Source organism: Octopus bimaculoides, chromosome 8, assembly GCF_001194135.2.
Source record: "Octopus bimaculoides isolate UCB-OBI-ISO-001 chromosome 8, ASM119413v2, whole genome shotgun sequence".
Taxonomy (NCBI): domain Eukaryota; kingdom Metazoa; phylum Mollusca; class Cephalopoda; order Octopoda; family Octopodidae; genus Octopus; species Octopus bimaculoides.
The window spans coordinates 51,468,850-51,495,912 of record NC_068988.1 but is presented as its reverse complement, the minus strand read 5'-3'; the positions used below and the strand labels follow the sequence as shown (position 1 = coordinate 51,495,912).

Below are 27,063 nucleotides of genomic sequence, written 5' to 3'. Positions count from 1 at the left end.
ATATAAGATTCTGAAAAAGTGAAAGAAAATAGTATTTATGACAAAAAGAAAAAAAGAGAAACAAAGGAGTGATGAACAAAAATTGATCATAAATATATTAAAACTTTAACATCTTTATACTTGTTATTTCTAGAGCAGAATAGATTCATTGAACCTCATCTTATGCATTTCTATTTAGAACAAGTTTTTCAATTGGTCTATCTGAAGCATAATATTGACAGAAACATACAAGGAAAGTGGTTAATAGTGTGATAAATTTATACTGCTATATTAAAATATATTTATAATGTTATAGAGGAGTAGCAACACTTCCACTGGATGACTAGATAAATATGTATTTCAACTAAAAGCCCTGAGAAGCAGTTAATATGCTATATAAGGTAGCAACTACTTAAAGCTAAATGATGTATTAAACTGACAAAATAAAGATGGACATTAAATACCATATTATTACGGGAAGCATTAACTAACATCCCATTACTGACAACTGCTGAAACAATATCACATCTATCTAGAATGATTAACTAGTAACAAGTGCTTTAGGGAGATGATCACAGCAGTGACGACTTATATTGACAGCTATTAAACATCTAACACAGTCAGACATACATTAGAGACAGTCCTTCAATAGTCATTGCAACAAACAATATACACACACAAAACAAAAACTTACATTAAATATAAATACATCATAATAGTCATTAAATGTATATACATTATAAAGAAAGCCATTAAATATACATAACAGAGGCAAACATGTAATACACATTACATACAGCCATTTGAAAAAACACACAAATATATTCAAATTGATATATACATACATGTATATAAATACTTATGTCTATAAAAAGTATAATGATTGAGTATTTTTTAGTGTGGAACTATATTGTGACATTAGTCAAAGCAGATCTCACAGCTAAATAAAACTAGTTAAAAATAATGGTCATCCTTACTCCATGATTTGGTGGTAATGTTAGTAAGGATACTCAGGTATAAATACCTACTTCATGCAGGGAAAACAAAATTTTGATTTCTAAAATCACATAATCTCAAACAAAAAAAAAAAAGAAAAAAAAAAGAAAAAGGCATATACATAGGTGCAGGTATTGTAATGTAAGAAGTTTGCTTCTAGATGACATGGTTCTCAGTTCAGTTCCACCATGTGGCACCTTGGACAAACGTGTTCTACTATAGTTTCAGGCCAAACAAAGCCTTGTGAATGTATTTGGTACAGAAACTGAAAGAAACCTATGCATGTGTGTGCGTGTTTATGTGTGTGCACGTGCATTTGTTTGATGCCCACTTGTCAACAGGTGTTGGTGTGTCTCCCAGTTTAACATAGCCACCTGCTCTTTAGATGTTAAGTCAAGTCTTCAGTGTTGCAAGAATATGAGCCCAAGTTCCAGTTTGAAAATAACTTCCTCTTTGCCTCCTACCAATCTCAGTTCCTTTGGAAAATGTAATGGTGCTGCCCTTTCTCTCCAGACCAAGCCATTACGGAAAATAGGAATAAAAAATATTTAGCAATGCATTGAAAAGCAGTGGTTTCCATACACCAGTGTGCAGGAGCTGCTCCTCCTCCTATGACTAAGATATTAAAAAAACAGTAAAGGTGATGTTTGAAGAAGTTGTTCTCACATAGAACTTGCTGAGTTACTTGTTTTTAATGATCTTAACAGCTTTTATACCTTCAAAGAATAATTTCAATGACAGACGGTCAGCTGTTCTTCATAAATAGTTTTCTAATCAATTTATCATTACAGGATATAACTTGATGTTAAGTGGAACACAAGTGAATTGAGACACTAGAATGGACAGTGACGGTATCAGGTGATGTACAAAGAGAGAAAGAGAGAGACAAGACTGTGCTAGTAGTCATGTGATGAGACTGATAGATTATTGTTGGATGAAAAAGTAGCATTTGCTGTCAAAAGAAAATAACAGAGCAGGTAGCAGTTGAGGGGTCTTGTCTTACGAGTTTCTTGGTGATTGCACAGGTGCTGGTGCCACAAAAAAGCATCCAGTAAGCTTATAAAAACCATAAAAGGTTGAGACAAGTGACAATGTGCTTTCTGGCAGACCTTTCCAACCTACGCCAACATGGAGAAGAAGAAAAAGAAAGGATGCTAAAACAGTTATTAATTACCAGGACACACAGCAATACATTTTCATTGAAGAGTTTCATATTTATTCAGATATTTCAAGCTCATCTATCACTCACCTTGCTCTTTAGATGATAGCTAGTAAAAGCCTCCTTAAATTAACAGCATCAAATAACAGTGCATTTATCTGAGCCAAAAATTCCTCCCATGACATCTTCTGACTCTTACTTTATCTACTTCATGTGTGTAAGGGAGAGGTGAGAGAAAGATGGTGAGAAAATAGCTTTGTGTTTAAACAGAAACTAGTGACATACAGAAACATTATACTCTCATCAAGTGAACAATTTAAGTTTGCTTTAAGTGATCTTAGCCATCTATTGACATTAGTAAAAGAAGCATAAATCAATTGTTTCATTCTGAATATGTTTATCATCAGTATTTGTTTTCTTTCATTTCATTTGTGATTAAAAACATTTAAAATGTTACTTGTCCATTGCTGGAGGCTAAGTTGTTCCTTCAAGGACAGAAAATACTTCAACTCTGAACTGTTGCTGACTCTACTTGAAGAACAACTGTGGTCGATGTTAATATATTGCTCACAGTGGAGCTGATACACAAATATTCTGAAAACAAGGGGTCCCTTGAAAAAAAAAAAAAAAAAAAAAAAAAAATGAAAACCTGCATCTTGATTGAGGGTGGGGGGAGATCCAACCACTAGCACACTCATACTATGTGCTTGAGCAGGTATTAAAGAAGTGCCCGCTTAGTGAATTAGTAAGCGAACCCCCTCCATCACTTCCATCCAATACTAATACCTCATTCCTTAGGTGCCATACTAAATACTTTGTCCAGTGCTTCATGCTTATAGTTTAAGAGTTTGTTCTGGCACCCCATCACTATCATGCTTATTTTCTTTCCAGCTACTCCCACCTTTATATAATGCAGAGTAGCCAAGTATCTTCTCAACAGCAAGACATCTGTGCTTGTCCTTCTGTCATACTTAAACTTCTCTACACCTGACATAAAATCACGTTCTGCACCATCACTTAGGGTAGGGGTACATTTTCCTGTTCTTTTCCCATCTTGCAAGCTACTCAGTGACCTCACTAGTGCCAATGGTATGAAAAAGCACCCAGTACACACTGTAGAGCGATCAATGTTAGGAAGGGCATCCAACCACAGAAATCATGCCAATGCTGGCATTGGAGCTTGAGACAGTACTGCAGCTCACCAGATCCCAACAAAATATCCAACCCATGCCAGCATGGAAAACAGATATTAAATGATGATGATGATGATGGTGATGGTGGTAACTCACTAGGAGCAGGGAATCTTCTTGCCCTACTTACAAACACTTACAGAAATTCAGTCTGAAAATTAAACTACATTGACAACAACAGAATCTAGTATACAAGTAATAGGAACTAGTTCTCTCCACTAGACTAAACAGCAACAATTTCTAGCTATTAAATAGTGACTTATGTGACTTCAATTGAAGTCAATAATTTCTTATTGTTTTTCTGGTCTTCTATTTGTTGTAGCAATATTATGACACTACCATGAAAATATTCTAAGCACTAAAGAGTTATCAAAATGGACAAATTCCCCCAGGAGAGTTTCTGAATTCTCTTACATGAAGTCTTTCCACTAATAGTAATTCTCTAAAGCAGATAATAAAGATTTAGACATCTGTTTTGTATTCCCAAATAGCAATAACACTAGATTGTAAACTAAGACGACTATCTATTCTGAGACTCAATAAATAATATCCTTCATCAAGAGATATAATATATTTTGAACAGAGTTTGAACTTATTCTCTCATTACCCCTTTTGTTAACAAATTTCTGTGGAAATGCACTGCTTTTAGCTCTATTAATTTCTACAATAATGAAGTATTTGGTAAAAATAGCTTTGTCATTATTATGATGGGGCTTAGGTCATAAATTAACATGAAATTTCAATGGAATTTTAAAATTTTGGTTACTTGAAAACAAGAAGCTTGATCAAAAGGGTTAATGAATTGATATGAGGAGACAAGGCAGTATTTATGACCTTTTGTAGTTGTTCTCCAAGACAAGTGGGTGAGACAGAGAAACTATGTCTTACGGATCACCGCAATAGGAAGCGGTGCACCAAGATATCTTCAGACGAGAGATCTAAAAAAACCATTGCTTCAGGCATATTTCATCAACTAGCTGCTGTACATCATCTATTCATATCTAATAAATCCATGTGATAATCAATGATATTACCATATGACATCAATAAAATATTTTACTTCACCTCAGTAGCAGTTATCAATAACAGCAGTGGAATGACAAAAATAGCAGAGTGCTATTCCAGTATCTAGTTACATTTTTTTTTTTGTTCTCAATTCAGCTTCAACTAGGGACAGGATTTTTGCTTTCATATTCTAGCAGAATTGACAAAATAATTACCAGCCATGTACCCTTCAACATCTCTCTACAACAAATTTGAAGGCCCTGTGAGGATGGTGGTGGATGGCAGAATCAAGAGAGTCCAGCAAAATGCAAGTCATATCCCTTTATAATGGAGGTCAACTTTGCCTTCATCATCCAAGGTTGGTAAAATACATAGGAGTCTTGTACTGGAGTTGATTTTATTGATTATTGCCTTGTGTCACTGTAACATATCAATAATAGCTATAAATGTTCAAACCAAATAGAAAACAGCTCTCCAATCCTCCTGCTCCCAATATCAAATCACACATTTTGGTGGTCCTACTAATGTACATTAACACTGTTTAAAACTAACTGTTCCATATATTAAAAACAAATATATTCATTACATTACAAAGACTTATGCTTGGTGAAGAGCAACATTAAGCATTACAACTTTTAATAATAATTTTTATGATGACGAGAGGGAAAGTGTAGTTGCTATTAACAAACCTATCATTATTTTTATACTGGTATGTATAGTAGTGCCGCAGGGGAAATGAAAAGTCATAACTGACCCTGTCAAAAATTGAATGCGAAGGAAAATATTCAATCAGCCAAATATTGTTTTGATCAACTTGATATCTTCATTACATAAAATGATAATCAAAACGATAATAAAGTAAGAAAAGGACAAGGAACAAGTAAAAGAGGAAAAACAACCCCCCCCAAAAAAAGAAAAAGAAATAAAAATAGATGGCCAGAGCAAGAAGAGAACAAAGAAGCTAAACCATCCCCCATCACCACCACCATATACACAAATGTTGGCTAGAACTTAAGAAATATCACATTCACAGAAGACTATTCAACGATTTTCAATATCCTGAAAATATTAAGAAGTGACAAAATGAACATAGAAAACAGTATGGTTTGAACTGCTGCTAATCAAATAACTGATAACACAAAAATAATACTACTACTAATAATAATAATAACGACGATGACGATGATGAAAAAAGAAAATTAGACATATGCTAAAGAAACAGCAATTAAGTAGATAGATGACATTAAAATTTCACAGATAGGTAGGTAATTAATTTTGGCAAATTCACTTGAGTAATAACTGGAAGGAGGTACAAATATTATGAGAATATATAAAAGCTGTTGACTTAATCTGTCTCTAAATATTATTGAAAATAACTGAAACATCTATTTAGCACTTTAATAATCATGTTTAAGTATATGAAGAACTAAATAATACACACACACACACATTGAAGCCAATGCTTGATGTACATGAATATACAAAGAGTACATCTTAGTGAGTTTCTGAGCCACAGAAGATAATACATGGAAACCATATGGAAGCTGTCATATGTCAGGGCAAAGGCTTACATTTTACATGTCACATGAAAGCACTGAGCTAAAAATGGTGTAGTTTTTGGCATTACCTGACAACAAAATTATCCACTAGCTCTGTGCTTTTGAAGACAAATGGAATAAAAAAAAACAAGTAAAGGTTAGAGACAGGAAAGGAATACGGCTGTAAATAATGCCTCAATATGTATTTGTCCAACCCATGCTTGCAAGGAAAAACTTACCAAACAAATAAACAAATCCTGAGTGCAGTATGAAGCCATCATGCAAACATGGAAAGTAGATATATGCTGATGATGATGATACACACATACATGCACAGCAGAAAGTGACCAGCCTTATAAGAACCAAAGCAAGTATCTAGCTTATAGATAGAGAATATCAAACTAGGCACCAAGCATCCCAAAGTAAAAAAAAAAAAAATCTGCTGCTCAAGGAATAAAAAAAAAACAAACCTAAATCATTACCTAGATCAAGTCACTGTAAGTAATGTGGGAGACAAAGATTGAAAGGAACTTCATAGTGCAAATCAGGTATCATTTCTCACCTGAGCACAAGTACCACATATTGCTTGATAAAAAATCCGTTAATTTTAACCCCAGTAGCATTTCAAATGTAGGAGAGATACATAATACATAAATTGTGTGTGTGTGTGTGTGTGTGTGTTTTAAATATTTTTTCTAAAGCCAAAACAGTGTATGTTAAAAAATTTTTTTACATGGCACCAGCACCAAAACTGATCCCACCAGTGCTGGTGCTATGTAAAAAAAAAAAAAAAGGACAGTCCATTTTGTAGATGATGCAGTTAGGAAGGGCATCCAGCCACAAAAACCACGCCAAGACAGACAGTGAAGCCTGATGCAGCCTTCTGGCTTGCCAGCTTGGGTTGAGCCATCCAACCCATGTAAGCATAGAAAAACAGACACTAAAAAAGACAATGATGACAAAAAAGGAACTATAATATACCAGTGTATTTTAGTGCCCACTTTTACAAGCTTGCAAGGGTTGGTTGGAATTTATCGAAGTAAAGTTTCTATGGCTGCATACCTTTCCTGCCACCAATCCTCATCTATTTCCAAAATACTGGAAATGAATAACACTGTTTGACAGGGACACTCATTTACAACTGTCACACGATGTTAAGACCAAGAGAGACAAGCATACACAAACACATTCACACACATACATATACCTTCATTCACACATACTACAGAACAGAAAAAATTAGTTAGCAATGCCTTTTCTCAGTAAATTTCTTGAAGGGGTCCTAAAAAAAAAAAAAATTTAACACACATGCATATGCAGAATGAACTTTTTTCAGTTTCTGTCAACTAAATCTGTTGAAAAGGCATTGATTGTTCTGGGGCTATAGTAGAAGATGGTTGCCAAACTCAGAATCATGTTGTACATACATGTATATAAAACCTAAACAAAGGATGAGGAGTAATCCAAACATGCATATAACCAAATGCAATACCAACAACTAAAGCAACAGTCAATTCAATAGGGAATATGTGAGCAGTATTATGTAATCTACCGCAGGAGAGGAAAGCAATGAGAAATGAAATGAAGATAGATTGAATTAATGGAAAATCAACTGGAGAAGTTGTTATTTCCATGAGTGGTTTCTGTAACCAAATCAAAGGTTATGTAGGAGTTTTATCCAAAGATACCTGGTCACTCAAATAATGATGTATGGGTCGAAATTTATAGGCCTTGGTTTGACAGGATACAGTGAGCCACAGGGATGCATTGTGTTCCATGTCAGCTTTGGCATGGTTCCTATGGTTGGATGCCCTACCTAGTGCCAACCACTTTACAATGTGTACTGGGTGCTTTTTTTGGGCCACAGGCACTAGTGGGGTTGTCAAGTAACTTACAAGACAGGAAAGAAGACAAAAAGGGGACAAGAGAAAAGCCCAAGTGGAGGGAAGTATTTGAAAAAGTGGAGTAATTATATGCCCTCCCCGCCACTATATATGTACGTGTGTGTATATATGTGTTAAAGAATTAGGCTCATTAGTCACCAGCAGAGCCACAAGTGTAAAATATGAATTTGTCTGAGTGTACAATGTTCTTAATAATGGTTAGCAGTGGTCTTCCTTGGACAAGAGTGGACAACCATCATATATTTGTGTGTGTAAAATACATATTCAGCATTAAAAAAAAAATCTAAAATTACAAAAAAAAAATTTAATCTATAAAAATGGTAAAGAAAGAAAGTTTTGAAAAAAACACTTACTTTTCGATTTTGTAATGTGGATTCTCGAGACCTGCGATTGACCCTGGTAAATGAAGCAGAATAAAAAATGTAATTTTATTTCATGGCATTAGAGAAAAAAAGAAAAAAAAAGAAAAGAAAAAGAAACAAACACAATATAAACATGTGTGAATGTTTTTGAATGTGAAGGCCAATGACTAACAATTTAGTATATAAGCAAATTTTTGACATGTTACAAAATGTGATATGAGTTTTTTTAGTTTCAAACAATGATTTGCAGTAGTTATTGCATGGTTCAATTCTGATTGCATGTGTGTGTGTGTGTATATGTGTGTGTGTGTATGTGTGTATATGTGTATATGTGTAAATGTATTTACGTATGTATATATTCTTTTCCGTGTTTCACTCGTTTGACTGTGGCTATGCTGGAGCACCACTCTGAAGGGCTTTTTAGTTGAACAAATTTTCCCTATGACTTATTTCTTAAGTCTAGCACTTATTTTATCAGTCTTTTTTGCTGAACTGCTAAGTTACAGAGATGTAAACGTATATATATATATATATACACACACACACACACATGATGGGTTTCTTTCAGTTTCTGTCTACCAGATCCATTCAGAAGGGTATAGTAGAAGTCATTTGCCCAAGATGCCAGCCACGAAGTGAGACTGAACCCAGAACCATGCAGTTGGGAAGCAAGTTTCTTACCACACAGCATTCTGTGCATCATATTCATCTCAAGAAAACATCTCATGTAGATGTATACATTCACACAAGATACTTTCTTGAGATATATACTGCAGTTTCCAACTTTTTACAGTATATCTGCATTAAGTATGATACACAGATATGTGTGTGTGTGTGTGTGTGTGTGTGTGTGTGAGAGAGAGAGAGAGCTCATTTTGATAGGATTGTATGCTTGTATATAAGCTCCTGTTAAATGTAGTCCATTGAACTTTGTGTTATCAAAAAATATACAACATTCAAAAGTCACAAGAAAAAAATTATACTGTGAAGAAGAAACAACAGTCAAAATAGTTTTCCATCCACTTTTTCCATGCTTGCATGAATCAGACGGAGTTTCCTCAAGCAGATTTTTCTATTGCTGGACGCCCTTCCTGTCGCCAACTCTCACTTTATATCCAAGTAAGGAAATATTTCCCCATGACCAAATGTTTCACATGGAAGACTGGAAATGAAGGATACTGTCACACAAATTCAAGACAAGGAGAGAGCAACACACACACACACATTTATGTATAGACTTCTTTCAGTCTGCATCAACCAAATCCATTCACAAGCCTTTGGCTATTGTAGAAGACACTTTCCCAAGATGCCATGTAGTGGAACTGATCCTGGAACCATGTGGTTGGGAAGCAAACCTTTTACCACACAGCCATCGTTATGCCTAGTCATTAGATAATAATATTTTGATGTTTTCCATAAAGCAAAGACAGCACTGTATTTGCTGAAACAGCACTGACAAAAAAAATAAATAAACAAATAAATGAATAAAAAAACACTAAGTAAATGTAGAAGAATGAATAGTGATAGAAAAATAGAAATGTTCAGAGAATAAATCGCACTTAAAATGTCTTGCCATATTGATTAGTAAATTTTTTTATTTTTATTTCTATACTTTAATATACACAACAAATACATAGTTCCAAAAATATGACAACCAAATGGTAGCATATTATGTTCTATAAATTAAATACCAAATTAAACTTTAATAAAATAAACCAAACTATAAACAGTTTTGAGTTATTGAGAATTCAAGCAGCAGCCATGATCTTGTTAATAGGAAAGATTGAAGATACTAGTGAAAAAAAAAAGTTATATATTTAACCTCATATAAACTATGAGCCTCCGACTTTGATCTTTCATTCTAGTATAGCATTATTTGCATCATATATACATAAATATGGTAAACATCACTAAAAATATAACCACTTTCTTTACTCTTCCGTTTTAATATTATCATTATTATTATTTTTATAAAACAAGTTTTCAAGAATATATTTTTTACTTTACTCAACAAAAGCACTGTCATCAAATTTTGTTAAAGGCACAGTTGCTTCATTGGTTATATTGCTTCAAGTCAGCCTCTGAATGAACAAACTTGTGATCAAAAGTGTTCCAAACATGACCATCTTGTCTTCCTGTATAACTAGGGTTACATTCTCTATCTTGTGAATGAATTTGGAAGATGGCAACTATGTAGAAGCCCACTGTAAGAGTGTATATATAAGTAGGTATGTGCTGAGTCTGTGTTTGTTCCCCAACACCACTTGACAACCTGTGTTGGTTTGTTTACATTCCTGTAACTTAGCAGTTCAGTAAAAGTGACAGATACAATAAGGATTAGACTAAAAACAAACGAAAAAAGAAGGTGGGTGGGCTGGGATTGATTTGTTTGACAAAAAACCTGTCAATGTGGTTGCCCCAAAATGACTTCAGTCCAATGACTGAAATAAGTAAAAGGTATATGAGGGAGATTTGGCTGCTATATCTGACAGATCAAGTTGTTGTAAGTAATGTACACAAGTCTTATGTAACAAAAAAATGTATTTACCATATATATTCAAGTAATAGTCGATCTCATGTAAAAGTCAATCCCCTACTTTTAATCAAAAAATTGAGAATTTTCCATAGACCCCGTATAAAAAAATTGACCCTAATATTTCACGAACAACAAAACGTTTGTGGGTCAAGGTACCATATTCTCCTGTACATAGAAATAACAGCTACAAAATTGTGTGGCTACCTTACTGTAGTCTGCTCTATGGGTGGACTGCTTGGTGCTTATAGTGGAATGCTCATTGCTTTTTGTAAAACACCATTTAATAGCCAGCACTACACATCTGTTGATGGGTGCTACATCACCATTACTAAAATGAATGCACAGGATATGCTGCAAGCCTGCATACATCTCCAAGCACAATAAACACATGCATCATGTTTACATGGTGAGAAATGTGTTTCACAGACAGTACTAATGGCAAACATTGGCAAACGCCACTGTCTGAATTCATATAAAGGCATGACCTTGATTAGCCTAAAAACATTCAAGTAATCGCTAGATCAGTGGTTCCTATGCGACCTTTATATTTTCCTCATCTCCAAATACAATAAACGCATGTGTTATACGCTTGTCTGTTTACATGGTGAGAAACGTGTTTCACAGCCAGCACTATCAGCAAACAACAGAATTCATGTATGAATTTGTACAGAGACATGACTTCCGTAAACCTAAAACCATTTAGTTAATCGCCAGATAAGTAGTTCTCACAGAATCCTTCAACATTATTTTTAAAAACATGGAACCCCTGATAACTTTCAGGGAACCCTGGGGTTTTGCAGAACACACTTTGGGAATCCATGCCCCAGATTAACAACTCTACACCATGTTCTGGACATGACATTCTGCAACATTTTTTGAAACAGGCCAAGTAGGTAGTGGCATGCCGGTACCGGGTAGATATGTTACCAGTGGTACCATAACAATTATGAGATATAAATTGATTTCACTAAGCTAGTCTGTTAAGTTTGATGGATACAAATAAAAGAGAAAGTGTAAATATTTATAAGAGCTACACAGTCTTGTTTATGGGTTTTGTTATTTACTAGGACGTGTGTTTTGATGCATAGAATTGGGAATATTACTGTAATTCATTATGTTCTTGTTTTTATTTGCTTAGACATCAGTTGGGCTTCAACTGCTGACACAGCACTTCGGATTCTAGCTTCAATTTCAGCCCCTGAAAAGTAGTAGCCATGTAATAGTTGACCCCATAAATTTGATCTTACAAAAATGGGCTAAAAAAATTTGACTTTTTGACAAGTATACGCAGTAGTTTTAGTTTGAAAAACTTATTCATGGATGCAGCTGACTCAAGAATTTTGATTGATTGATTGTCAACTGTTCTTCTAAAGAAGATAAAATGACAACAGTTAAAGCTATAAGGAATGGAATTTTTTGGTAACGGTCTCAAATGTGGTGAGCATAATTGTACATATAGGTGCAGGAGTAGCTGTGCGGTAAGTAGCTTGCTTACCAACCACATGGTTCCGGGTTCAGTCTCACTGCGTGGTACCTTGGACAAATGTTCTCAACTATAGCCACGGGCCGACCAAAGCTTTGTGAGTGGATTTAGTAGATGGAAACTGAAAGAAGCCAGTTGAGTGTGTGTGTGTGTATGTGTGTGTGTGTATATGCTTGTATGTCTGTTTAGCCCCCACCACCATCGCTTGGCAACCAATGTTGGCATGTATATATCCCCATAACTTAGCAGTTTGGCAAAAAGAGATTGATAGAATAAGTCTTGGTGTCGATTTGTTCGACTAAAGGCAGTGCCCCAGCATGGCCTCAGTCAAATGACTTAAACAAGTAAAAGACACGATTTAAGTTACATTGTTCCAGAGAAAATATTGAACAATTAATTTGCATCTTAGTAATACTAAACTGGAAAGCACCAGATTTTGAACAGGATTTTCTTATTTTTTCTATTGGATTTGAGGGAAGAGACATTACTTCTGGCTATTTCAGGCCATCTGAGACCAGTGATATTTATGTTCCTTTTAAGCAACTGAAAGTCAGTATCTGTGGGAAAAGTCATGAGCAGAGACAGAGAGCCTAAGGGCCAAAATTCTGAGAAGGACTGGATGTAAAGATTAACACAAGATCTAGGCAAAGGAAACAAAAGGGATGAATGAAGGAGAGAGAGAGACAAGGAGGCTGGGCATGCCTGAGTGAAGGTTGTATGAGTCCAGCCAGCTCTAAAGAATGGAGTATGAGAGCGAGAGAGGGCACTGTAACTGCAGGTTAGAATCTAGATCATGTCTGTGACTTTATACCAATCAACTAGGTGACCCATTTCTGGATATGGTTAAAAAGGCTCCCACATCTGAGACAGATGTGGGAACAATACCACAATGTTTGCACTAATTTTGCTATAGTGTCTGAAAAAACAGTACGTTGGTAATCAATTGGCACCTCTGCCTTTTCTTTAACAAGAGAGTCATTTTAGTGAGGCTGGTGCAGTTGAAGTTCACTTTGACACTTGTGGGTCAATGTCTGCAAGAAACTTATGGGGTGGGGTAAGCAGAATTCAAGAGACTTACATGATCATAATAAAATTCAATCAACTACTATAAATGCATGGGTTTAAATCAAAAATGTCTCACACAATTCCAAATACTCAGCATATCAAGATTTCATAAGACAAAAAAAAAAGAAAAAAGTCAATGCAATTTCAATTCTTTTACCTACAAAATCAAATATTTTTTTTAAAGCTGCACACCAATTAAAAATTACCCCAAGTTATTCATACACCTTATTGTCAAACAAGTTTAACCAAAAAAAAAAAAAAAAAAAAAAAAAAAAAAAAGCCTAAAGAAATTTCAAGTATCTTATTCTCTCAATGTACTATAAAACACAGTAAGTGAAGTGAACATAGGTGTCTGAGCTAAAATCTCAAACAATAAATCAGAAACACATAAAACTAAGGACTTATTAAGAGAGCCTATTGGAAATAGACTGTTGACATAACTGTATTTGGAAACTGGAAAGATTTTCTAACCTCACTGTCACCTGAAGAGGGGGGAAAGTCTAAGTTGTCATGATATAGAAAGGACAGGAAACATCTTGTAATATTGCTGAAGGAACTTTATTGAGAAAGTAACATGGAGCTGCCCACCCGTAGCGCACGCTGAAAAAGAGTGTATTAAAAACTCATGACGAATCAGAGAATGATAAATGAGGTTACAGTTACTACAACAGACTCAGCTGAAAGCTACCTAACCTTCCTCCATTGAATGTTTATCAATAGTTATTATTTTTTTGCTATTATTCCTCCAAACATAAATATTTGTGGGCCACAACAAAGCAAAGGGAGTAGAGTGTGAAATGTAGTACATATGTGCAGTGACTAGTTTTCTTTTCTCCTTGACAATCTAGTCTACATTTAAACCATACCCCGTTACAAGAAGCTACTCTCATCAAATAATAACAAAAGACACCACCATCGAGTGAAGCAAATGATAAATAGTGTGTAAAAATAGCAAAAGCAGCAATAAAAAGTCTATAGTGCAAGAACTGGACATAAATAGTAATGGAAACTGAGACATATGACAAGGCCAGGATGTGACAAATAGATAAATGACATCAAGAACTCATAGTGACACTGTTGTTATAGTGTAAATATATAGATTTTTGTCTTTGTTCTCAGCTGCAGGCTGTAATAAAATAATTCCTGACAAGTAAACTGAGACCTACACCCCCAACTGGTTATTATTTACCTGTAACTGTTATTAGCAGTCATATGAATTACAACACTGACTGGACTGAATCAATAAGCAGCACTTTAAGGGAATGTCTAGCGAGAATAGGACACACACACACACACTTTTCTTGTTTCAAGTATTTGTAGTTAGTATTACGTTCACTGTTATCAAACATCATAAAAAACATGACTAATAAGTGCTTCAAGCTAACTTCTATTCAAAAAGGTTTGTTATTTGAGTGATAAAGGTACAGTGTATTATAAAAGACCTTAATAAGAACCTTATTAGCGATATATTATATTCATTACCAATTGGTTGACCAATTACTAAGCCACAAAATGCAAAATAAACAACAGGCCCCTTAAGATCACCCAGTTACCCTTATTCTCAGATTATGTAGATAAAAAGGTTATTCGTTTAATTGCGAATGTTTCACCGAAATGTCTAACAATTATTCAAAAGTAGTTATCAATTCAAGGAATACAAAATGATTCACAAACTAGATAATTTAGGTTAACACTTTAGTATTTAAACCAACCATATCTGACCCAAATATTCTACCTGTTTTCTGTGCAAATTGGCCAGATCTAACCTCTCACACTACCCTACAATGTCATTCTAAAAATAAACAATCACATCATTGAAATTTTAAAACTACAACATAAGCCAAGATTAAATAAAAACAATGTGAATAAATAAGCATTATATTTGACAGTTATATGAATGCTAAAGGGCTAAACATATGGAAGGTTAATAAATGAATGGAATAAACATTTACTTCTACTAATAAAATAACACAAGATGGTATTCAGAAAAAAAGAAGACCAGTTTTATATATATATATATGGTGCGATGGGTAAATTGCCATCATTTTATACTCTTAACTTCACGCATTGTTTAATTTTGATTTTGTTGACTACACAGTATAGTAGGGTGAGAAGGGAACCGTCTATGAAAAAAACAGCACCATGATGCAATTTACTCTGTCAGAAATTTGGAAACGTCATGCTGTAGTGTCTGACAGCCATGACTGGGTTCTCTTGCTTGTGTGGCATGGTGCAGAATTCTGTCTTCCAGCAGCCACCCTCTTGACCCAGGGAAGCACTACTGCCTCCAAGCACTTGATGTAGGCCTCCATGTCGAATCTTAGGCCACATGGGAAGATGAATGGAGGCATAACGTTGCTATCACTAGTCATCACTCCAAACACCATGATGCTGACTGAATGTTTGATTTTTATCACTCTTGGTACATGTTTTGGGGACACAGCAAGCCAACAATTGTTCTGTGTGTTCACCATCTGATAGTGGCAGAAATTTTACTTGTCTGAGTAAAACTAAAGCATGTTTGGTTGGAGGGGATGCTTGTAGTGCAAATATTAATAATAACAATAATTATTTCTAACATAGGAACAAACCCACAAATTTGGAGTTAGGAGAATGATTATATCAAGCCTGAATGTGTGTATGTGTGTTGGTGGAGGCTAGTCGAATGTCTCAACCACAGGAGTTGATTGGTACTTATTTCATCAACCCTGAAAGGATGAAAGGCAAAGTCAACCACAGTGGAATCTGAACTTGGAATATAAAAACAGATGAAATGCTATCAAGCATTTTGTTCAGTATGCTAAGGATTTTGCCAGCTTGCTAACTTACACCATTCAACAACAACAACAAATAATAATAATAATAATAATAATAATAACATACAGAAAATTGCACTACTGGGCACTGCACACATCCTATGCAAAACACTTTCAATACAGTAACCATAAGAGCACCACAGCAAACCACAGCACATACCCAAGGCGCACAGAGCTGCGCTCGGTAGTGAAGTGAAAGCACGTTATAAAAATAAAACTACTGAACAATAATAATAATAATAATAATAATAATAATAATAATCAGGGTTTCAAATTTTGGCACAAGGCTAGCAATTTCGGGGCTGGGGTGGGGTTGGAGTTGGGGTTATAGTCAATTATATCGACCCCAGTAATCAACTGACTCTTATTTTATCGACCCCGAAAAGATGAAAGGCAAAGTCAAGCTCAGTGCTTTTAATTTAGGCTCAGGTCCTGACTCTTTGACAGAAGGGGTGGTAGTTGATTACATCAACCCCAATACTAGACTAGTACTTTACTTTATCAACCCCTAGAAGGATGAACGGTAAAGCTCACCTTGGCAGGATTTGAACTCACAAAGTAAAGAGCCAGAACAAATACCACAAGGCAGTTTTTCCGACACTAATGATTCTGCCAACCCTACCTAAGACACTAACTATAACAATAACAATTGTTTCTAACAGACACAAACCCAGAAATTTTGGGGTAGGGAAATAGTTGATTGTATCAACTATTATGCTTGATTGACTGGTACTTTATTCTATTGACCTCAGAAGACTGAAAGATAAAGCTGATCACAGTAGGATTTGAACTCAGAATGCAAAATACCCATAACTAAATACCATAATGCATTTTGTCAGACATTAACAAGTCTGCTAATCTGTCATCATCATAATAATAATAATAATAATAATAACAACAACAACAACAACACATTAATAGTAATAAACATCAATGGAAAATGTAACAAAAATGAAGATGTTGATAAGGATATAATTATGAAATAAATCTTAGGAAAGTTTATTAAATGAGGTAGAAAATTTATTTGTGGTTTTAATCAATGAACGAAATATTAGACCAAAGAAGAAAGTCAATAAGAACAACAGCTTAAGTGGGTAGGTGGTTAAATGAATTATAGATTTTTTACTATTTATCAAATGATACCAAGTACTGAAGCAGAGACAAAGCCTATTTGTCTTCGAGAGAACAGAGATAGAAAATGAATCATTGACAAAAGAGATCAGTGTCCTATTTGTCAATGTCTTACTCTGACCCAAGCTTCTGGTAGAATTTGTCTCCTACGGTAGGATTTCCATGTGTGCCTGATGATTGACTTGCTGACCAATGGTTTCAACAATGCTACAAATGTTCAGGTTGCTGTCAAGAGCCAAGTGACTAATGTAAGCCCCTTAAGATAGAACATTCCAGAAACAGGGCGGGCCAAAACACACAGTGAATACATTACACTCCAATCTACGATGTTCTATAATGGTCAGACACACACACACACACAATCTCTCACCCTTTCTCTCTTTTTTCCTCCTCACCTCTCTTACATGCACACACACACACTATTAAATGCAGAAGCACACAATCACAAGTATACACATACAAACAAGCCTACAGACACATAAACTGATAAAAGATATAAAAGACAAAATCTAATGAAAAAGTGTCAAACTAACTAGTGCCTTAAAAAAGAAAAAACCAGAAAAACAGAAAAAAAAGACCAGAAGGAATAAAAAAAAATAGAAATAATATTCTCCCCACCACATTACCTCACACAACTGGCTTTTCTTATTTGCAGACTGTTTAGAAATTATTGGTTTGATTGGATTAAGGTGAGAAGTGGAATCTTAATTTTAGTAATGTTCATGGCAATAAGTCTGCCAAATGGCAATAAATCTTGCTAATTTCCATCAGAACCATACAGTTGGTCATCACACTCATGCTAAGTGAGTATTAGCAGTTTGTCTAGGCTTCTATATTGCCACACTGTTAACGGGATGGCAGAGAAAGCTATGTGCAAATGAAAAGCATAACCAGTGACAAACAACCATTTGAGTACTGTTAATTGAGTTATACCTTGAACTTGCTGGGAAATCCACTTGGTTACCAGATTAAGTGAGACATGAATGAGGAAAAAGAAGAGAAGGATGAAGGGAATAAGAAACAAAGAGAGCGACTTTATATTAGCAGTGTCAAATTTTCATTCAAGAGAAATTTATGAAAAAATCCGCAAAACTTGGTGCAACAATTTACTGCCAATCAATGACAGGTCAATGTTAAAAGGGATTTTCACTGCTGCCTTGGAAAGATTTGATCAATTTATCTCAGTTATGAAACCTAATTTTAGCTAAAGATTTTATAAACTTTGACAAGTTGAAAGGAGAGGAAGCTTACTGAATTGATGCTCAGTGCTACTAAATACATGCTGCCTTCTTGTTAGCTGAACTTCCATCAAATAAAGAGTTCTTGCTAAGAGGGATTACAACCAGCTTATTTACATGGCATCATTTTAAGTAGATCTTTGCAAGTGCAAAGCTGGCTTTGTAATGGCTTTTACAAAGACATTTCAGTTAGCATACTCAGACAAAATTCTTTAAATAATCATGTTTTACACTGGTACTTTTTGCAATTAAGATTAAAATCTATTCAAATCAACAGAATAATTCTTATTAAAAAGTTCTTTAAGTTGACAAATGATTAGTTAAAACTATAAAACATACATAAGCTACATCATTTGTAATGGTCTTGACCCAATAGGTTGAGATAAGTAGCCTCGGTATTAAATAGAGAAAAAATCACAAAACATTTTTGTGTGAGCAATAACAAGATTTTCACTTGATTGCTCCATAACTATTTTATCCTCATTAGGGTCAGAGAAATGTTAAATAGAACTGATGTCACCAATTTGCCCTTAATTCATACAAACCCACGCTTTTGGTATGTATAAAAAGCACCCCTTATTTGGCAAAGGGATGACATCATTTTAATAAACCTACTAGAATTTGAGATAATAACGAAACCATTTAAAGGGTACACAGCAAGTGCACCCTTTCAGCCTTTAAACACTAACAGTAAACTTAAACTTTCAAACAGCATCAATAGTAAAGTGTAGCAATGAGATGTCTTCCACTAAAACATCTATCAATAATAAAGCTGATGATTATAACTGATGAAAGCAGATGGACTCTATGTGATGGATATTTATAACCTGTATGCTAGTGTTGAGTTCTTGACCAAGTAGAAATTACTGGATGACAGAAAAATTGCTTCTTGTAGAAGATGGTATCAAACACCAACTTAAAAACGACAAAGTTATTTTAATAAATTCTCGATTATTTTCAAAATTAATTGAAAGAAAGGTAGTGCATTTCAACAGAAAAATGCAAACAAAAGGTTTAAATGCCTACAATAATATAGATACAATCAAGCATAGCCCTTACAAACAATTTTATGGCCTTGAACTCATGAAAGAAATTACTTTTCTTCACATTACAAGACAAGTGTGGAGTTACAAAAAGGATGAGGTACCAAACTAAATGTTTTGCAGTATCTAATTATTGCTGATTAGCCCCAGACTCCAGTGCTGACCTGAGGCTAATCAAAGGCCTTCCGACAATGACTGTCACATCAAATCTGTTTCACCAGACAGCATATCTTAGACATTATGCAAAATACCTTTTATCTTTTAAGATGGTAGTGTAGTTCAAGTGAGATACAGCAGCTACTTCTAGCAAGTCAAGTGACCACATAAATCTCTTACAGTTCATGTCCTGCCATGCTAAATAAAATTACTACCAGTCATATAGTGAGGTCAAAGCAATCACCTACTCCACACGTTGCCATTTATAGCTTTATATCCATGTGATAAATCGTATTATACACTACCATAATTATTTCTATTATACACTTCAGTAAAGAATTAGAAAGCTGACACAGGAAAGGATATTATAGTCACAGGTTTATGTTCAGTACTCATATTTCAAGTTATTTAATGAGATGTAACTTGATCAAGTCCATGAAATTGTATAGAAGTACACACCCTTGTATGAATTGACATACAGTTTGTATTTAATTGTATCTACATGAATGTATATGTGAACACACACACACTAACACACAAAACTCACCATTTGTGAAAATATAGAGAACTTGTTGCACTAGTAGTTAATGTGGTTTATAACAAAAATTTCAAATAAGTGTGAACTATAAAAAATCAGAAATAAAAGTCATGACATAACTGCCAGCCACTAAGTATAACCCCACCCCCACCACAAATCCTGCTAAAACCTAGTTTACATGACAAATTTGTGCAAACTGTAAGCTTAGACATCCAAAAGTGAGCTATAGCTATCTTCTTCACTACAAGGTAACAATATGTGTAAGACATGACAATACATATTGTAATAGACTATTGGGATATACACATTGCAATAGGTACATGCATGGCTATGTGGTTATGGAAATTACTTCCAAACCACATGGTGTCAGGTTCAATCCCATTGTGTTCTACCTTGGGTTAGTGTCTTCTACTATAGCCTAGTGAATAGATTTGGTAGGTGGAAAATGAAAGAAGCTATTATATATGCATGTGTGTGTGTGTAAGTGTGTGTATGTTTGCATCTCCTTCCCTTAACACTACGCAATGTGAGTGTCACTATCATACAAGCTGTGTCATTAATTTCCAATATTCTGCAAGAACATGACCGACCATGGAGAAATATTATCTTGCTTGGATACAGGTGAGAATTGGTGACAGGAAGGACATCTGGCTGTAGAAAAATCTGTCACGATGAACTCTAATATGATGTGATGTCACAGTACACTCTGTAATGTTACAATCTGTTAAGTCATGACACTGCAATAACCAGTAATGTTGAAACACTGTATAACAATCTGCAAAGTCACAATGTAGTAAAATGTCACAGGCCAGCTCTCATTGAATATGATACAATTAAAAATTCTCCAACCATGACTTTTCTGTCTTTTTATAAATCAAGGTTTACACTAAGCAAAAATGGTATACTGCGATTTCGAGGGAGATTGCAGAGATTTTTTTTTCAATTAATATTTTTTTTTTAGAACAGTGATGTTGCCTTAACTTTTGCAAGAGTCACTTCCTGTGTTAATACTTCAGGGCCAATGGTATGAGGAACAAACTTCCCTCTATTGTCATTAAAAAAAAAAATGGATACATTTGACAATGTAGTCCAAGATATATATAAAAATAGTGATAATTCTTCTTAAATACTTTTGAGCATCTGCTCAATCAGTGCTGGCCTGGGGGTTAAATGATAACAACATTTCATTCCTATGCCAATATTATTGGTGTGGTTAGTGTCTTTTTCCTCTTCCTTCATGACCATCACAAATAAAATAAGCTTGAATCTGGACAAGTGCACCACTTTGACTATAAACATTTGTCATAAATATTTGTAATTCTATTGTAGTTGTGGACTTGGTGTAGTTAATAATTCATTATAATCCACAAGAGCGTATCTGAAATAGATTTATGATGTAGTGAACTCTAGATGCTTACATTGCTAGACGACATAGCCAACTGGCAGAGTTATTACAATGTCGGATAGATTACTATGCAGTAATCATTCTAGCTCTCTGAATTTTGGGTTCAAATCCTACTGAGGTCAAATTCACTTTACATCTTTTCAGCATTGATATATAAGGTATCAGTCCTGTACTGAAATCGATTCTTCTTCTCTTATTCTTTCCCCTTTACTGTCTTTCTATCTTTTAGAAAGAAATTCATCAGACCTGATGAGTGGTTGGAACTAGATAGGGAGGTACGCTGCCAGGTCTAAAAATATGCAAGGCATTACTGCATATCATGATGACAGCCATACAACTCCATCATGGAGCTGAGGTCTCAAGGAAAAGTGTATTGCTAGTCGCATCCTAACCCAGATCAAAATGCTTTGCTGAAGCCATTTTGATAGGATATCACTTTGAAGTTATAAATGAGACCATACCATGAACATCAAGACTTCATATCATGGGTCAGTGGGATAAAGTGATATTAATACAGCTGAATTAGAATTGTTGTAAAGTAGTAAATACAGGGAAATCATCTCGGAGGGATGCAAATTCTGCAGCAGAAGGATTAGAGTGGAGCAAAAGAACTGAAGAAAAAGGCTCATTAGAATTAAATTAGTACACTCACTGGAAGGGACAGAGACAATTGTAATAACTATAAATAGGATAAAGAGAAGACATAGCTAAACAATGACCTAATGCTTATAGAAAAATAACGGTTGGATTTTCATTCTTATATCTCTTATATCTGGCAGTATTCTTGCTTTTTAAAAACACAGCCCTCTACCCAACACATGCACCTCACTAAAAAGGCTATCATGTACCTGCTACATTCTTTCCGAACAAAACCACATAAAAGAAATATCAAGATACTTGTTCTTTTTAGACATTACTCTCTTGGGGCTGTAGTGCAGAATGTTTATGATAATACTTTAGAGAGAGAGAGAGAGAGAGAGAGAGAGAGAGAGAGAGAGAGAGAGAGAGAGAGAGAGAGAGAGAGAGAGAGAGAGAGAGAGAGAGTTAAAATTAGAGCAATTAGAGACAAGGGTTGGGTGGAATATATGAAATATTAACAAGTAACAGTGGGGGCAAACTACAATTGATATTTAAATACACAGTATTTGTTTGTGTAGAAAGCCAGTTGGTGTGAAAGTAAATCTATTCAGAAAGCAAGCCATTAAGACTGGAGATATAATAGATGCAGTGTGTGTGTGACAGAGTGAAATGCCATCATCTTGATAGATTTTCTCAATAGTAGCCTAAGGGTTAAATAGAATAAATGAGGGTCAAATAAATGTTACAATAAAAACAGATTTAGCTATGTTTGTTTTTCTTTTTCCATTTTGTTTTCATTTAATTTTTATTTACACTTCTTGAAGATAACAATGAAAATCAGGAACAGAAAGGAAAGAAAAAGAAAAGCTCAAAGAAAAAAAAAAAAAAAGTAAAACCCAAAAAGTTATAAACAATGAAATAAAAGTAAAGCCATTATATACATACATATATGAAACAAAAGTAAATTCATTTTACACACACACACACACACACACACACACACACACACAAAAACAAATGTCTTACATTCCTTAGATGAATGTATTTTGACTGAAAATTGAGACAATCTAGTGACTATTTAAGCACAAGCTCAACACCGTTTTTGTTTATGTCTTATATTGTCAGCTCTGTGTTACTGCCATCTTATAATGCAAAATAAATGAAAACTGTTCTTTATTTGCAATAACAAAGTGAATTCTAAGTTAATTTTATCAGACAAAGAAATCGATAAAGTGGAATGTTTATAGCGATGTAGTACACACGCTATCTCATCCAACAAAGCATAGAATTGCAGCTTCAAATAAAATCATCAAAAGACTACAACTGGGAACATTATATATATATATATATATGTATGTATGTAACTTGTGTGTGTGTGTATACATATATGAGTATGTATGTATGTATACATACGCGGTATGTGTGTGTGTGTATGTGTGTGCATGTCTATGTGTTTATGTTATGTTCGTGTGTGCATGTATATATATATATATAATGTGTATGTGCATATGTTTATGTGTGTGCATATATATATATATATATATATATATAAATAATGAGTGTGTGCATATATGTATATATATATATATATATGCACACATAATTTAGGAAAGAGGAAAAAACCCCCCACAAAAATCAAACATCTAAAAGTAGTAGTAGTAGTAGTAATAATAATAATAATAATAATAATAATAATAATAATAATAATAATATAAAAAAAAAGGAGAAAACATATGCTTGCTGATCTGTTATTAGCTTTGATTAGATATTGCCTGGTTACATAGAAAATAAGAAAGAATATATACATTGATATAGAAAAATGAAGACCAAAAGATATCAACATATTGACTTTGAATGGGAAATCATTTTATGAGAGTTGTTTCAGTTCCTAGACAATATCTCATCCACAATATATATTTGAGTTAATAACAAAATATAGACATCAAGTGGGTTTGTGCCCACTCACTAGCCTGTTAACTGAAGCCTTGCATGCTATGTATGTGCATATGTCCACACACACACACACACACACATCTATACATCTGTAAGAATAAAAAGGTGGAAGGTCAAGTAGTTATACGAAAGCACTGATCCAATAAATTAAATTATGTTTTTTTCTTTTTATTTTTTCTTTCTGCAAAATTTCTAAATCATAAATAGAAATATTAATGTTTATGGCATATACAAATGGTAGAAAGAAAAATTCTATATAGAAGTTAAAGACAACGAAATGAAAGCAGCCTGAATAGCAGCAGCAGCAGTAAGAGTTGAGGGCCATTCATTCATATGAAAGGGAGTACTTACTTATTAGATATAAAACAGTGAAGGGATGGGAAATTCAAAATGATGGTGGTGGTGGTGGTGTGTTAGAAGAGGAAGAAGAAGAACAACAACTACAATAATTTCCAATAGATATAAGGATAGGGAAAATTGTAGTACAAACAGGAATACACATAATAGACAACAATAACAACAACAAAACGGTCTTCGATAAACAAAATATGGAGGAGTGTGAAGGGTGGTAAGGCATGATTTGCAGTTTGATAGAATCAAGCCTCAAAAGATGACAAACAATTATTGGGCGATGAGAGTGTGAGGAGGGAGGGGAGAAGAAGGGCATCCGAAAAGAAAGGCCCATTTTTGCCAGCTGTAATTGGTAGACTAAAGAGTGGGAATTGCTAAACTAATTTCAAATCATTTGTGATTCAAGCTCAATTAGAATAGATAAAAACAGACTGTAGAAAGGAATCAATCAAAGGAGTGACCAAGGAAATTGACTGGAAAAAAAAATAAAAGAAAAGAAAAACAACAAAACAAAAAAATAAAAAGAGTGAGAAAAAAGAGAGAGGAAGGGAGAGCAGACCTCATAGTAACTTGAATGTCTCAAAACTATTTTTCCAACAACGAATTTTTTTTTATAAAAAAAAAAAAAAAGTGAATCAATGAACAAAACAAATTTCAATTGATATTTACTATTACATCACTTCCAAATTTCATTTTCTATTCATGTATTGCCAATTTACATTAACACACCCTGCCAATGAATCCTCACACTTATTCAAAAGTTGAACAATGCCATCAATTATTCTAAGTTTCAGAAAGAATTTGCCAATACAATAATATTTAGCCATAGGCAAGTGAACAGCTAAGAGTGGATGAAATGCTTGCAGCTTGGCTTGTAATGAGTAGAGACACATTTAAGATACCAGCTTATAAATGTATGGTTAAGGATTTTGGTATATAATGCAAGGCTTTGGTGGATAAGGGACATATAGTCAAAAGTGTGAAAATGGACCGAACTGGCAAGTTCAGAGGAGCAAGAGGTCATTATATCAGTGGTCAAAACACCCTGTTCTATAGGAGTCTTCAATGAAGTGTATAGTCTACTGGATACAGGTACTAAAGATCAAATGACTGCATCATCCCAGATGCAAAAATGTAAGGAAGGAGAAGGATTCAAACATTACGAGATCAGATCATGTACATATATATATATATATATATATATATATATACACACACATTAATTTTTTTTTTCTACATTGCTCAACCTACTAGAAATAGCAACCAAATTTTTCAGATTATTGTCTCAAAAGGGGGAAGACACATAGAATGATGTAGTCCTAGATGCACACTGCCTGAGAGAAAAAAAAAAAAAGATGATCACTATTTATATATGAATGATTATATGTCTACTGATGCAGAGCTGACCTATGGCTCAATCACCACCATCACAATAACAACAATAATCAATAAATTAAATCACAGTACTTAAATTAATGCTTACCTGCTAAGCTTTTCAATTTTATCTATCTCAAGTGCTAGATGAGCTTCGAATTCTCCCGCTCGCAGTGTTAAACCACAGACTGGACAACATGGTGTTTGACCATCCAAGATATTACGTCTCCTCTGTTCTGTGAAATTAAAACAAAAGTATTTGTATTAACTGTAAAGAGAGAAAAGATTATTACTCTTCTGAAAAATAATACCTCAATCAAAACTCATTCACACTACATGTGGATAGAATAACCAAGAGGAACCCCTGTCATTGCACAGCTTTCTAGAAATAGCAGCCAAATCTCTCTCATACCTCATCATCTTAACCTTCTAGCATTCAGATTACTCTGTGAAATGTAATGGTCATTTCTAACATTGTCTTGAATTAATAACACATTATCTTGAGATTTTGATTATGTAACTGTATATTTTTAGAATGACATTGTAGGGTAAATGGGAGAGGCCAGATCTGTCCATTTTGAACATAATATGGCTGGATATGGGTGGTTTAAATAAGGAAAGAACATTAAATCATGTAGTCTTATATATGTCACTAAAATAGGGCAGCCATAGTTGAAAATATTTTGATTGGAAGTAGGTCTGCTCAATCAGGGTTGATTGATCTGGAACTGAATAAAAATAATACCACCACCATCCAGAAAAATACGTAAAGACAATTGTAGGAGTTAGTCATAGTCAATTCTGTATAAACTGTATATATATATATATATATATATATATATATATATAAAAAAAAAAAGTTATGTACACAGGTCTGAGTTGAATATAGATTTCAATAGGAAGCTGAAGATTGTTTAACTCTCAAAATGATGACAGTACCATAGGGAAAATGATTACTTATAAACAAAAAGAAACCTAACCATGACTTTATACTCATATTTCAGCTGAAGTAAAAGCAAATATTTCATACATTTGAAGAAATAGTTTTCACTGTGAGCACAGGCATGTCTGTGTGGTTAAGAAGCTCATTTTGTAATCTTGTGGTTTTGGGTTCAGTCCCATTGCACAGCAGCCCTAAGCTGACTAATGCATTGTGAGTAAATTTGGTAGATAGAAAAAGGTGTGGAAGCCAATGCATATATGTATGTATAGGTCTGTGTGTGTGCATATATATATATATATATATATATATATATATATAT

General features: G+C 34.2%; 1 protein-coding gene across 2 annotated transcripts in view; it reads right to left on the bottom strand.

The window, feature by feature from the left end:
* LOC106867254 (E3 ubiquitin-protein ligase Rnf220) overlaps nucleotides 1–27,063 on the bottom strand; it is a 152,793-nt gene that overhangs the window by 34,013 nt on the left and 91,717 nt on the right. For both annotated transcript variants that reach the window (XM_052970102.1, XM_052970101.1), the window contains 2 exons: nucleotides 25,911–26,037; nucleotides 8,125–8,167 (listed from right to left, as the gene is read on the bottom strand). In XM_052970102.1, the coding sequence (XP_052826062.1) occupies nucleotides 8,125–8,167; nucleotides 25,911–26,037 (170 nt within the window). The remainder of the gene's footprint in view (nucleotides 1–8,124; nucleotides 8,168–25,910; nucleotides 26,038–27,063) is intronic.